At 38.2% G+C, this 15,776-nt stretch overlaps 1 protein-coding gene across 1 annotated transcript in view; it reads left to right on the top strand.

Annotated features, from left to right (window-relative positions):
• PIEZO2 (piezo type mechanosensitive ion channel component 2) overlaps window positions 1-13,653 on the top strand; it is a 503,470-nt gene extending 489,817 nt beyond the window's left edge. The window contains exons 47-53 of the mRNA XM_045850410.1: window positions 3,450-3,638; window positions 3,994-4,086; window positions 5,420-5,592; window positions 7,115-7,243; window positions 8,488-8,567; window positions 11,067-11,250; window positions 12,303-13,653. Of these exons, the coding sequence (XP_045706366.1) occupies window positions 3,450-3,638; window positions 3,994-4,086; window positions 5,420-5,592; window positions 7,115-7,243; window positions 8,488-8,567; window positions 11,067-11,250; window positions 12,303-12,555 (1,101 nt within the window). The 3' untranslated portion in view covers window positions 12,556-13,653. The remainder of the gene's footprint in view (window positions 1-3,449; window positions 3,639-3,993; window positions 4,087-5,419; window positions 5,593-7,114; window positions 7,244-8,487; window positions 8,568-11,066; window positions 11,251-12,302) is intronic.
• Window positions 13,654-15,776: the final 2,123 nt, after the last annotated feature.

Below are 15,776 nucleotides of genomic sequence, written 5' to 3' on the forward strand. Positions count from 1 at the left end.
GACACAAACAAATGGAAACATATACCGTGTTCACGGATTGGAAGAATTAATATCATCAAAATGTCCATACTACCAAAAGCAATTTCCACATTCAATCAATACCTATTAAAGTACCAATGGCTTACTTCACAGACATAGAACAAACACTTCAAATATTTATATGGAACCATAAACGACCATGAATAGCTGCTGCAATTTTGAGAAAGAAGAGTAAAGTAGGAGGGATCACAATACCTGACACTAAACTATACTACAAGGCCACTGTCATCAAAACAGCCTGGTACTGGCATAAAAACAGGCACATGGACCAATGGAACAGAACAGAGAGCCCAGAAATAAACCCAAGTATCTACGGTCAATTAATATTTGACAAAGGAAGCAGCAACATAAATGGGGTAAAAATAGCCTCTTCAACAAATGGTGTTGGGAGAACTGGACAGCCACGTGCAAAAAAATGAAACTCGAGCACCAACTTATACCATATACAAAAATAAATTCAGGGTGGATAAAAGACTTCAATATACAACGTGACACCATTAAAGTCCTAGAGGAGAACATAAGTAGGAAAATCTCAGATATTTCAAGCAGAAACTCTTTTACTGACTTGTCCCCTAGAGCAAGGGAACATAAAGGAAAGAATAAACAAATGGGACCTCATCAAAATAAAAAGCTTTTGCACAGCTAAAGAAAACAGTATCAAAATAAAAAGAGAACCAACTGTATGGGAAAACATATTTGCCAATAATAAATACCTCAGACAAGGGTTTAATCTCCTAAATATATAAAGAACTTACACGACTCCTTTCTAAGAAGACAAGTAACCCAATTAAAAAATGGGCAAAGGACTTGAACAGGCACTTCTCCAAGGAGGACATACAGAAGATCCAAAGACACATCAAACAATGTTCAATATCGCTAGCTATCAGAGAGATGCAAATTAAAACCACAATGAGATACCACTTCACACCAGTCAGAATGGCCATCATAAACAAAGCAACAAACAACAAGTGTTGAAGAGGTTGTGAAGAAAAGGGGACCCTAGTGCACTGTTGGTGGGACTGCAGACTGGTACAACCACTATGGAAAGCAGTATGGAACTTCCTCAGAAAACTAAAAATGGACCTGTCCTTTGACCCTGCAATTCCACTGCTGGGACTCTATCCTAAGAACACTAAAACACCAATACAAAAGAACCTTTGCACCCCAATGTTCATAGCAACACAATTTACAATAGCTAGGTGCTGGAAGCAACCTAGATGCCCATCAGTAAATGAATGGATCAAAAAACTATGGTACATTTACACAATGGAATTCTATGCAGCAGAAAGAAAGAAAGAAGGAGCTCCTACCCTTTGCAACAGCATGGATGGAGCTGGAAAGCATTATGCTAAGCGAAACAAGCCAGGTGGTGAAAGACAAATACCATATGATCTCACCTTTAACAGGAATCTAAACAACAAAACAAAGAAACAAGCAAAATATAACAAAAGACACTGAAATAGAAGACAGACTGACAGTGACCAGAGGGGAGAGAAGAGGGAATTTCAGGGGAGAATGGGAAGGGTTTACAGGAACAAATTTAAAAAACACATGGTCAAAAGCTAGGGGGAGGGTGGTAATGGGAGGGAAGTGGGGAGGGTTGGGTGGGTGGGCTGGAATGGGAGTAAAAGGGAGAAAACTGTACTTGAACAATGATTAAAATTAAAAAAAGATGATTTTTATTAAATAAAGATGTAAAAAAAAAGTTCAAAAAAAAAAAAAGAAAGGGAAGGGAAAAATAACCTCATAATTAGTGAGAGGCCAAAGGTTTTGGCCCTGTTCTGCCCTGGGAAATGCACAGAGGGGTAAGTGGGGTGGGGTGGGGGGTAGGGAAGAATGGAAGGGAGGTTCCAGGAACTTTTAAGGTGATCCTGAAAGACACTGGCCTTCAGGAGAGGAACCAATGTGGTCCCATTTCACGCAGAAAAGACTCAAACTCTTCTTGACAGAGAATAGATAAACCTATTTTAACTAACAAAGTTCTTCATTATGTAACACCACGGTGGTGTTGGAGTGGGTTAAGTGGACCATTATCTACACTTGCCTCATTGACAAAATAATAAAAAAGCAAATCTGTGTGTCTGTGTATGAAGCATGTTTTAAATTTTCAAATATTCTAGTTTTTCTTTCAAAATAGAAAGTTCTAAGGACCAATATTGGATTCCAGTGCAAAGATATTAAAATACTGTCCTTAATCTGAACCTCATGCAACTTCACACACAGTACATAGTCACTTAGAAGCACGATATTTTGCACTGAGTAAACAATGCTTTCCATACTGGCTCTGACCCACCCTCCAGTCCAGTTCGAGTCCTTGTGTTCCCAAGTCTAGATTCAGGAATCACTGAATGTCAGCTTATAAGGTCCTTCAGCAGTGTTCTTTAAAGTCCTCAGAGAGGCCTCTGCTGGCTTTCAGACCTCTCTCTTAGTTTGTAAACCAGAGCTCAGTGCCTAACAGGTAAAATGTGGATTATTTTCCCTTACCTTAACCTACTGAAATGAGCACATCCCAAGGAAGTTTTAGCTCCAGGTTGGGGAGGAGGCACACCTGCTGCCTTATGTATGTAGCCTGCCTTAACTTCAGGGGTCACCTGGGAAGGAAAATAGGTCACTAGGAAGCAATATTTAAACAAGGAATATACATTAGAGCTGGAGCAGTTTTAATACCAGACAGAAAAGCTGGTTCCTCCCTGCTTGCACATAGACCCTAAGACAGAGCTTAGTGGGCTCTTAGTAAAGCAAATGGAAGTGATTTCAGCCCTACCAAGCACACTGCTCTTGTATAGGAGCAAGTCTGTTGTGTGACACACAGATACCTACTACCACCCCCTTACCTTGCCCAGCTCAGCACAGCATCCAAGCAAGCATGGGCACCTGCAGAGTTACAACACCAAGAGGGGGCTGGCTGATCCTACAGATCTTATTGCATGATGTGAACAACATTATTTTGATAATGTGTATGGTGAATGATGTGAAAAATGTTTTTCCACCCACCAAGGAGAAGGAGGGGTCAGTTGAAAGGCACAGCTTTTGAATACTCAGAAATTTTAAGTAAAATGTTTTTTTCCCTCATGATAAAATCAGAGGCTTTATTCAGCAGAGTATTCAATCCATTGGTTCTCAGGTTCATCACTAGCAAAACCCACACTGCAATTTTAAGGAGTAAGTTGCTCAGGTCCCATTGGTCCCCCATGGCACCATGGTGGGCACATGTAGGGAGCTCATTACAGCTTCATATCACTACCTAACTATGTTCCCAGGTTTGGACAAGGTTGTCCTCTCCACTTCAGAGCAAACAGGGCAGAATCAGGGCTAAATCAAGTCACAACCCCATGGGAAGAGCCCTCATCCTCCCCACCTGCGTTTCAGGGGACAGTGGCCTGAACCTTGTGTAAACTCTTCCATTGCAGAGATACCCCCAGCCCCGGGGGCAGAAGAAGAAGAAAGTGGTGAAGTATGGCATGGGAGGCATGATCATCGTTCTGCTCATCTGTATTGTCTGGTTTCCTCTGCTCTTCATGTCTTTGATCAAATCTGTCGCTGGGGTGATCAACCAGCCCTTGGATGTCTCAGTCACAATTACCCTGGGAGGTTACCAGGTAACCATTGTGCACGTCCTCCAGGTCTTATTCACCTGCAGGTACCTTATCTAATACACTCCTCTCCTGATAACCACCTACAGGATGTTTCGTTAGGTTTTGCCAATCCATATTTTCTACCTAAATTTTGACTTCTCAGTGAATATGTGACATTTAAAATAAGATACAGAAGGCAGTGAAAGAAGAGTTCTGTTATAGTTTTGAGTGCAAGAATAATCACCTCAAAAAGAGATCTCTGAGGCTAGATGCCACTGGATATTCAGTGGGTGACATACTATGCAAATATTTTTCCTTTAACCCAGGATGCAGGGAACAGCTTCAGAATATTGACAATACTGTGTATCTTGTTTTACAGCCTATTTTCACAATGAGTGCTCAGCAAAGCCAGCTGAAAATTATGGACCAGCCAACATTTGATAAATTTATAAAATCTTTCTCTAGGGACACTGTAAGTAAATGTGTATAATAGATCTATATGAAGACCTTTCATCTAGGTGAGCAAGTGGTTGTCATGGTCTATGGGGTGGGGTAGCTTTTCAGAGATTATCAGCTGTATATAACACATTCCTAGCCACTGACTGTTTCAATAATCTAAGACATTATGGCTATACTATTGGATATAAGTGTTAATAATGCTAATTTTCTTTCAGAACATTTTAGTGTAAGCTCAATGGATATTGATCCTTTTAAAAATTTTAATTTTTTCAATTGTGGTAATATTGACCCTTTTCACTAATGGGTCTACTCTGGGAATCTGTCCTAAAGAAGTTCAAAATTTGGCAAAAGCACTGTCAGTAAGTACTTCTGATAGCACTCCCTGTATTAGTCAAAACTGGAAGCAACTTGAGGAGTCACCAAGTAGGGACTGATTAAATAAGTCATGGTATATGTATGGAGTGAATCTGATTAGCACTGACTTCCCTAGGGTGGTCGCAGTAGACAAGGCTTCTTTATATTTCTTTACAAGGCACTTTATATTTCTTTACATGCTATGTTGTCTGAATATTTTCCAAGCAACTTCTTTTGTAATAAAAAATAATCATTACAAGGACTATACATGGCATGAAAATTTCTCAAGATAAAACATAAATGAAAAAGGATTTAGAATTTTTTCAATGATAAAAAATAAGATATACATCCCCTACTGCATAAAACAGTGATAATGTTCTGGTGGCAAAGTTGTGGCTAATTAGTTTATTCTTTTCTCTACATTCCAACTGTTAATAATATTATAACATGATTTTTCATAATTAAAGTTTGTTTTACAAATAACACTTTTCATTTAATTTTTAAAAAGTGGTTAGGCAAACCAAGGCTTTTCTCTTTTGTAACCAAATTATTGATTTTAATGCACACTGTCAAAACCAGCCTTGAGGGATGAAGAGCTAGGAGGACATGGCCAGGATGTCCTGGTGGATGAAGTTTGATTTTCTCCTAAGAGGCACATTTTCTAGTGGTTGATAAATTTTCTTCTTAGTACAAAGATAAAAACACACTAAATCATCTGAGTTTCCTTCACTATTTAATTGGAAGGGTTCCATAGTTGTACTGATGTGGCAGCATCACCAAGGTGGTTTGCTGATGTAGCTGGGAGCTGCCTGTACCTGTGGGTGGGGGAATTAAGTCAGTGCAATGGAAGAACAAGATAACCCATTACAGAAATTTTCCTTTAATATGCAGAAATCCTCTTCATACAGTCAGTTAAATGGACGAGTAAAGACTTTTTTTATACATCATCATGTATGTGATCTAATTATGAATGTATATTTTTGTGCATATAGGGTGCTATGCAATTTCTGGAAAATTATGAAAAAGAAGACATAACAGTAGCAGAACTTGAAGGAAACTCAAATTCTTTATGGACCATCAGCCCTCCCAGTAAGAAGAAAATAATAGAGGAACTCAGGAACCCCAATAGTAGCTTCTCTGTTGTTTTTTCATGGAGTATTCAGAGGTAGTTACTGTTTTTTCATGCATAATTTCCCTTTTTCCCTAATTAAACTCAGGGTTGGGGGAGGTAAGAGGATAGAAAAATTAAAATAATGTGGATCTTAGTTCACATTGTATCTTGGGAACATTCATTCAATGCCACAGCTAACATTTTTTTTTATTAAATATGATTTGCCTGGGAATCACTGACAAAACTAAGGGCTTCTTACTTTTCCTTTTTACTACTAAGTTTCATTTTAAAGGGAGGCTAGCAATGAGTTTTGTGAACAAGAGCTAAGTAGAGGGAAAAGAGAGTGATGATTCATAAAATGAAACAGAGTCTGCATATATCATTAAGATTCTCCTGAAAGGTTGAAGTTTGGTCTTAATAATAAAGAATGTGCTGCCTCTGGAACCCTGACTTCTCACTTACATATCTCCAACATGGGCAAGCCCTAGCAGATCTTTTCTCCAAATGTGAGATGTGAGAGCAGTTTGGCAGGCCCAGCAAGGGAGAGCTGAGGAAAACTGCTCTTCACCTAACCTGAGCCAATGGCCAGCATGCAGTTCCTACCTCACTTATGTAGACAGAGCAGGTCTTAGTAAAAGTTCTCATATCCTAAAGCCCAACATGTAGGTGAAGCAGCTCACACAACACAATATACCAGCTGATTAGTTTAGTTTTCTCCATCACTGCTGTGACTCAGGACTCTATACAAGTTTGTCAGTCAAGTTTTAGGTTCATTGGGCTCCATAATTCCAGCTTCTTGGATGGAATTAAGAAAGAATTGTGACAGCTAGTGGGATCAGGGCAGGTAAAAGGGGGTGGAAGGATTGAGCAAAAAAGAAAAAGACTCATGGACATGGACAACCATGTGGTGATTGCTGGGTGGAATGGGTATGAGAGGACTAAATGGTACTGGAAAAATATAAGAAATATTAAATTTTAAAAAAGAATTGTGATAGGTACAGAAGAGAGCCTTCTGGAATCTAAAGTGCATTCATGGGGAAATAGTAAAGAAATATTTCAAAGGGGGCAGTTCAGAATTTAAAAAATTCCTCTAATCTTATTTCCTCCTTTTAAATGTCCCAAGTTCCTCACATGGAATTCTGTAATTCCAAAAAAATTAACTTATTTGCCTGTCCTTGAAGAGCTACTAAAAAACAACAACAACATTAAAAATCAATTTCTAATGGAACTTTCTTTTAAAATGTGAATTCTATTGATCACCATGAAGGCCAACTTCATTGCATTGATATAGAGAGTTCAGGAAAGTCATATAAGAGTAGTAGGATATTTTCTCTTTTGGTTGGGAGACTCCTCACCTGCCATCTGTTTTAAAAGTGTTTGTGACCTCACTAAGTTTTACCAACTTGGTTGTTTAAGAAATTGGACATAATGGTGAGGTGGACAGAAAGGGCAGGGGGCTGACAGCTGTGGACCTAATAAAACCTTGGCAAAATTAATAAAATTAAGAGTCAAGTGAGTTTTTAATTTCTCTTCCAGACTTCTGAATAATCATTGAATTGATTTCTTTTCTTTACAGAAACATGAGTCTGGGTGCAAAAGCAGAAATAGCAACAGATAAGCTTTCTTTTCCTCTTAAAAATACTACACGAGAGAATATAGCTAAAATGATAGAAGGCAACGACATAGAAAGTTCAAATACACCAGTGTAAGTTGATTTTCTGATTAATATAGCTTTAATAGGTGTATGTGTCTGGTACAGAATCTCTGGTATGAATTCATCACATGCCACAAATGCAACTTTCATCATTCTTTGGTAACTCAAATGAATATCTATTTGGAGGCCTCATTGTGCTGGAAAAGAAACTCTGTTCTCTCCCTTCTCACTCTTTGTCCACCTAGCCAGGGAGTATTGCTCCTGTCTCCAAGCAGCAAGTCTTGCTGTTATATCACCATAATCACCAAAAGCCAGGAAAAGACCCTTCAAGCCCCTTTTCCTACTGTTACTCCTGCCGTGGGTTCACTGAATGCTTAGCTAATGAATGGGGATGGAGGTGGAGGTTGGGGGGATGTGAGGAGAAGGCAGAAGGTAAACAGAAATTTGAGAGAAATATTACATTTTAACATATTATCCTGCCATTTCAAACACATCCAAGCTGTGATGTTTAGATTCTAATATAAGAACTAGCAAGAGAAAAAAAGTGCAGTTGGTCAAAAACTGTTGAATGAAGTATTCCAGATGTCCACCAGCTATTCATTTCCCAGTTCTGTCCTTCAGTAAGCCCTGGTCCCATTGTTACATGTTGAATGTAAAAACCACCATAATGCAGCCTTCACACATATTCCTAACTGAAATATCCTTTGTTAATCACTAAAGTTGAAGGGCCCTGAAGGTCGTCAAACTCCACCCCTTTCCCATCACTTCCTAATTGCAAATAGTCCTAGAAGGATGGAATAACTTTCTAAGGTCACCCAGCTCTTCCTGTAGAGGTAGGGTGAGGTCCAGGTCACCAGTTATCTTCTTATACCTCACTCTTATCACTAGATCAAATGCAGTCTACTTGATTATAGATACTTTTGAAATTTTTAAAATTAAAATTAGAAGAGCACTCAATGTTATTGATACAAATGATAGGCTCCTAGCAAGAAATATAGCCCTTTGCTTTGGAAACAGTAACAGATGTGGGAAAATCTCAGTAGCAATTTTGAAGCATTAACTAGCTTGTGAACAGCATTTACATGAGTATTTGGATAGAACCTGATGAATTTTTTTGGCTTCAGAAAATTCTGATTTTGATGGAAAGCCATACATTATAATGACTACACATTGAATAAACATATGAAGACTATTACCATTATTTGTTTGATATTAGGTCAAAATAGCAACCAAACAAACAATTTTATGAGGGTAAAACAACTAAAACTTAATTCCTCCTTTTTTTTAATGCACAGGACTATAGAAAGGATCTACCCATATTATGTGAAAGCACCCAGTGATTCTAACTCCAAACCTATAAAGCAACTTTTATCTGGTAAGAATAAGAAGGAATCATTTCAGAAGTGTTTTAAATTTTCTTTTATTCAACTCCTACAGTTTGCATTTTTCAGCCTTTATCAAGCTACTTTCCAGTTTTCTTTCCCTGTGTGACACAGCTTGCAAGAAGCAGAAGGCTTCACCAGCCAGAGGAATCATTCTCTCACTCAGGAACCATGGTCTTCATTTTCTTTTTCTTTTTTATCGATATAGAAACCAACTGACTCAAATTCACATTTAGTGACTTATGTTTCTGCTTAGTCAGCCTATTTACTTCTATTAGCAACCGTATCTGCGCAGAAAACTGTCCCATACAGTGTTAAATATGGAGGTGCCACTATAGGAGCAATGAAAAGATAGCAGGAAATGTATTTGATTCAGCCCACGGTTGATTAAATATCAACAGTAATGCTCAAGGGACTATATTTTCCTCATACAACCATAATGAGAGTGAACTGATGTTTTTGGATTCCTTTAACAATCAAACATTGTTTGACTCAATCAATTACCTGAGCCAGAGTAGCTGTACACATACCATCAAGGTAGAGGACATGAAGTATTCAGTTCATTCATTTGCCATAGTCACTGTTACCAGGTCTGTGGGGCTCATGTTTAACTAGAAAGATAGAGATGTAAGTAATCAGTTAGACTCCTCCATGGAAATTGCCAGAAATAGAGGCAGGATAGAGGGCCTGGAGGGCAAGTGCTGGCCAGATCCCACACTTACAGGCTTTTCTTCTTCAACAATAAATTAGTATATCTTGCAAGGTAATTGCAAGATGCATTGAGAACTTTGTTATTTCCTTTTCAATTCAGACCAGTTCTAGGAATGTTTAGTCTGAGAGTACAGATTGTTCAATAAGCAGTTGTTTCTCAAAAGAATCCTGTTCTTCAGCGGGCTCTTCACTGCTGCTGCCTTCCAGAATGGGTCCAAACTGGCCAGGAAAGTTCCTTTAATCTCTTTCTGCTTCTTGGCAAAATGTCTTGTTTTTTCATACTTCCTCCTTACCTTCAGCCTCAAAGAAAGATGTGTCCTTGCTTCTTTCCAAGGTCAGCCTCTCCCTATGCCCCAGACCCCTTCCCTGCCTTCACTTATCCCCCTCCTCTTTTCTGGGTTCTTTCCCTCTCCCTACACTGATGTGTCTGTCTGGCAGTGATATGAGTTCCAGCCTACAAAGTCTTGCTCTCCTGACCTGACTACATGGCCTTGGTATTCTCAGATCCTGCCCACAATCTAACTGCATTTCTGATTAGCTATACTGAGTTATCTCTAATCATTACCACAAGGTATATTTACCAGAAGTTGATGGTTATCACCAGTTTACCAGGGAGGAAACTGAAACTCAGGTGTGAAATACTCAGCTGAAGTTTTACAAGTAGTATCTAAACGTGGGCCTATCTGTTCCCCCTCAGAACTGTCTCTAGACTTCAGAACCAAGACTCTTCCTATTCTTTAGTGTTCTGAGTAATTCACATTCTTCCAGGTTAAGGACTGTAATTTTTACCAGTCTTCTACATTCTTCACTCTCCTTCCATCCATCCATACTTCCACCCATCCATCCATCCATCCAACAAATATTTATTGTCAATCATTGTCCTAGATCCCTATGATCTAGGAATTTAGCATGAAATAATGCAGATACAGTCCCTGCCTTCACAGTGTCTTTAGTCCACCACCATGATTCTCAGTGGAGGCCCTATTATCACTGGCAAGGTCTGCCTCTTCTTAAGACCACCCTAGGATCTGCATTCAATGTAACTATAAGCTTTTTGTTTACCCTACCTTTTACTTATTCTTTTACATTCACCCTGTACAGTCATTAACCATTCACTATGGGTTTTCATAACTTTGCAGAGATTCATGTCATCAATCCTGCCTGAAAGGGTCTCCTCTCCCCATTCCATTTCCACCTCCTGAAGTTCTTATTCAGCCAAAGTCACTTCAGGAGAGGCCTCCCCTGGGAAGCCCCTCATGGATTATTCCAACCAAAAGACATCTCTCCAAGCTAGCAGAACTTTGTCAATGCAGGTCTTATGGCTGTTACCATATGTCCATAAATTGTCCTTGTGTACATGGCCTTTTCCTATTGAGATAAGAAACTGTGCTGTGTGCAACTTTTCAACTCCTTAGCACCTAACAGAGTACCTTCTTTTTTTTAAAAGACACTTGATAAATGTTGGTAATATGAATGAACCAGTCAATTAAATCAAGAGTCAATGACTTGGGTTTTAAATGCCCAATTAGTTGTTTGGAATTATCAGCCAAGATAATTTGTAGCATGTAGCAATATTGACTGACCTTTTTTGTGAAAAACAGAAACCCCATACATACCTAGGGCCCACTCTTTCTTTTCTACTTACATTGTTAATATCCATAGGTACATCTTAGAATCATATGCTATGGCTAGGAATCAGGTTTTGCCATCTGAAGACTGTTGATGTTCATTAAATCCTAAAATTCTCGTGCTAACTTGATTTTATTTTTCTTTTCTTCCAGAAAATGATTTCAAGAATATCACCATCATTTTGCACAGAGATAATACAATTAAATCTAACAGTGAGTGGTGGGTTCTCAATCTGACTGGAAATAGACTATACCATAAGGAAGTCCAGGCCTTAGAGCTGGTAGTCTTCAATGACAAAGTCAGCCCCCCTAGTCTGGGCTTCCTGGCTGGCTATGGGTAAGGACTCATTTAACAATTACCATTTATAAGAGTCTACTTCTTCTAACCACTATGCTATATACCATAAACTCACACAAATTAAATACAAAATGTAATTGAAAATAAAAGTATAAAATGAAAAAAGAAATCATTTTTGTTCTTTACATAGGGTCTACTTATATATTATATAAAGTTAAAGATAGGAAGCCATTTATCTTAACATTCTCCAGTTTTGCAGCTGAAATATTAAAATTCACAGATCCTTGGTCCTTCATCTTAAAAAATGAGGAACCGGAGTCCTGAAGAAGTCACAATATCTTGTGTGAATCAAACTGTTAATGACGGGACTAGGAGCTACACTCTGGCTTTTTAACTAAATCTTCCTGTTATGTCCTAGTTTGATGCAATTCAGTGTTTAAACTTAGAAACTGGCATAAAAATACTTCTTTCTGCTTAGATTTCCTTATGACCTTAGCAGATATAGGATCAATTGGAAACCACAGTTTCAGTCAAGTTGTATTACTCTTTAACCACGTTCTCATGTTTAAAATCCTAGGACATGTACAGCCCCTACAAGTGCAAACAGAAAGCTTTCTGTGTGTTTCCCAGAATGAGCCTCTTAAGAAATCATTGTCAAAAGTTCCATTATAAAAAGAATCTCTGTGAAATATAGAATTATTAAGGTAAAAAGTATTAGGAACAAAAAGGTATAGATAGTACAATTTGATTTCTACCAAATATACTATGTAGTTAATGTATGCATTATATGCAGTAAAATCACCTGAAGTTTGTACATGAAACTGTTAACACAGGTAAATCCCAAAATGTGAGATTTCAAAGGACTTTTATTTTTCAAGTCTTACAGTTCTGTAATGTATAATTTTTTAGAAAGAACATGAATTACCTTTTTTTATCAGAAAAGAGTAAATGTTTTCACCAAAGGGAAAAGTTTTATTCTTTGATAACTTTATCATATTTTCTATGGATTTTGAAGGAAACATGCTTTTCTTTTAGGTATGTTCTACTAACCATATTTAACTGCTAGATATAATTTCTACTTTTTTTTTCAGTATCATGGGATTATATGCTTCAGTTGTCCTTGTGATTGGGAAGTTTGTCCGTGAATTCTTCAGTGGGATTTCTCACTCCATCATGTTTGAAGAGCTTCCAAATGTGGATCGAATTTTGAAGTTATGCACCGATATTTTTTTAGTTCGAGAGACAGGGGAACTGGAACTAGAGGAAGATCTCTATGCCAAATTAATATTCCTGTACCGTTCACCAGAAACCATGATCAAATGGACTAGAGAAAAAACAAATTGATATCTTAGGATAAAGACTACAAATCAAATTAATATTTGAATTTTTAAAGAAAAGCACAATATTCTCATAAGAGCTAAGCATTTCTAGTTCAATGGAAGTGATTTCTCTTCTGACAGGTGGCCAAAAGGAGTTGTCTTGTTTTTGTAGTCAAAGCTACCTTGCAAGTTAAGGCACTGTTGAAAAGTTATTCATAATTCCATTTCTCTGAAATCAGGGCTACTTGGTTTATGTTTTAATGAACAGTTCTAATAGATTATATGAAGGAATCATTGATGGGTCTCCTCTCTTTGAGAAAAAGAAGAGAAGGAGGAAGAAGGAAAGATGCCACATTTTCCTGTGTGAAGACTGCATCCTTCCTGAAAAGCCGCTATAATGCCATCCACAGCATTCTGTCGCCAAGGAGGAAGCTCCTATGGGGAGAATAGATGGGCCTCAGCACAACCCGAATATACAACAGCAATAGGAGGCTGAAACTCCTAAATATAGTTCTAGGAGGAAAAGAGAGAGGGAGCGAGCAGATGACCCATGAAGATGCCAGTGGATGGATAAGCCTCATTCTAAGCAAAAAGATAATTTAGTGATACTCTTACTGCCTTATCTTAACTGAAGACTAACAAAATTTTTTCCATTAAACACCAGTGACTTCTCAGGAAAAAAAAAAAGCAGCAAAACAAATATGTGGACACTGGCTTTTTTGAGGCCCAGCTAGCGATTCATTTCAATGGTGGTGGCTGTTCCACTTCAGAGAGTTACTGCTCCTGGTGAAACACAGACATCAGTAGAAAGATAAAAAATGCCTCCCAGCAAATGTGGAGTACTTTGACTTTGTAAATCTTTATTAACGGAGGTCATGAGCTCCCTTCTATCTTCCCCATCCTTCAATACATTTTCCTCATTTCGATGATATAAAGCAATGGTTTTTCCAGTATGTAACATTGTCCTTCCTGTTTTTCAGGTATATCAAAGAGTTTACATATTCTAATTCACATTTTTACATATGAGACGGGTTTTTTAAGTTCATAATTATGAAAGAAATATGTATATCAAGCTTGGGGAAATAAAAAATGGCCTTTTCTTAAATTATTGTTATTGGTAATACAACCTCTTCATTAAATAGCAATGTAGCATGGAAATTTACGACTGAAATGTAGTGTTCATTCCATATTAAAACACAGTTTCTGAGAAGAATCATTGAATGGACTAGAATATTTCAAAAAATGATCCTACGTAGTTTGAGTTCAGGACTGACTTAAAGCACATCTTGCAAAGTCATTTTAAGAATACTCTTCATTCTGCCTTTTTGCATGAACTAGGAAAGGTAATTTTGTTCAATGTTGTTACAAGGAGTTCTAAAAATTAACTGAGATAAGAATTCACTTCTCATTGGTTTGATTTTTTTTCTCATATAGATATTCTATGTGAATAATGTAAGCAGGAAGCAACTGTAGCAAATTAATTTCCAGAAGAATCTATTATAGCAAATATGGAGCTTTAAAAAATAGCAGAATTCAAATGACATTCAGTGTATTGTAGAGAATTAGTGAATATTTATCCAACTGTGAAGACCAATGTACTTCCAGTCTGCTAAAATAAACGGCTTCGATAATTGAGACAATAAACTCAAACCACTTAGGGAACTATGGCCTGTGTGATGAGTTCCCAACAATAGGAAGAATCACTATGCATGTTTCTGATTTGAATTCTTTCTGTTTATACTGTCAACAAGGAATATACAGAGAGCACATTATGACACATTTTAAAAAGAGGAAAGTAGAAAAAATGCTCCTGAAAAAAATACTGTAAAGGTCAAAGTATATCATAATTGCAACATTTCTCAAGAGAACAATTTCCAGGTTTCAAGAAAAAAGTCTCCAGGGGTTTAAGGGGGGAAATATAAAAGGTGTCAACATAAGAAACATCCACATATAGAATTTTTAGAGTTTATTTGAGCCAAACATATGAAGGGGAGCAAGATCTCAAATGCTCCAGAGAATAATAGTTCTGCATCTTCTTTTATGCATTTGAACTTAAGGAGGGAATATAAGGAAGATTACGTAGAGGTGGGAGAAAGCAAGCTGGGGATTGGATTATAGGACAGTTAACAAGATTATATGATTCAATTATTTCATGGGTGTGTTAACCTAGGTGCATAGAAACAAGGGACAGGGTTTGCTTAAAGCAAAGATAAGCCTTTTAGTAAAGAAGTTATTCTTTATTTCAACATCTCTGGTTATATTTTGCTTGTTTGTTTGTTTTATTGATTAGGTTCCACTTACAAGTGAGTGGGGGGAGTTTTTGGGGTGTGAAAATGGAGACAACTGTACTTGAACAACAATACAAAAAAGACCCCCCCCCCCCCCAAAAAAAGAAGAAGTTGTATGCCTGGGGTATTACCTGCCCAGTTAGGAATTTATGATCAGATCATCCTTTGAGTTTAATTTCCATAGAACTCCTTTTTCAGTTCACAAAGGACATGTAGAAGATTAATGTATAGAAAATGTAGGAGCACACACCTTCCAGGGAGGCATGAGCCAGAATGCAGCTGGAACAGCTTCTAGTCCTGGCTCTAGTCCTGGCTCGGCCACTGTTGGGCTAGGAACCCAGGCCAGCAGTTCACTACCCCTCTCCAAACTTCTTTTATCTGACAACATAAAGGGATCATCAGGCTGTCACCAGCCATATTCTGAGCCTCAAATGAGCACCTCCCCTGGCCCAGTAGATGCCCCTCATGAAAGAAAATTGCCAACTTAGGCTGGGTACTCTGGAAATAGCCTTTGAGATGGACTATCACCACAGGACATTTGGAAGTGGCCCTGGAAGTTACACAGGCCAGTAAGGAAGGCAGGATGAGGCAGAGGATCAAGATTGCCCAGCCATGCAACTGCAGTTGAGATTTGCCCATCCTTACAAGGCATTCAGGATCTGGGATAGCCCTTCCTTGTCCTTAGCAAAGCCATCAGCAAGTCATTGCCACAACCACCCCTAAGTGGGCCTTCCCCTTCCAGGAGTCATAACCAGTGGCTGCAGCTTACTGTTTCTGAGTGCACAGTTGTGACTCATGAACATGGGCATTGTTGTTGTACAGAGGGGATCTGGGAGATCCCAGTATTCATCAACATCTGTGACTGGGCCACTCAGACCCACTGGCTCCTTATAATGAGTGTAAGGCCTTATTTCCCTTACCAGGGAAGTATAAGATGAAGGAGACACAGCCTGTAGCT

This window comes from Phyllostomus hastatus, unplaced genomic scaffold, assembly GCF_019186645.2.
Source record: "Phyllostomus hastatus isolate PE091 unplaced genomic scaffold, TTU_PhHast_1.1 phas_contig_80, whole genome shotgun sequence".
Classification (NCBI taxonomy): domain Eukaryota; kingdom Metazoa; phylum Chordata; class Mammalia; order Chiroptera; family Phyllostomidae; genus Phyllostomus; species Phyllostomus hastatus.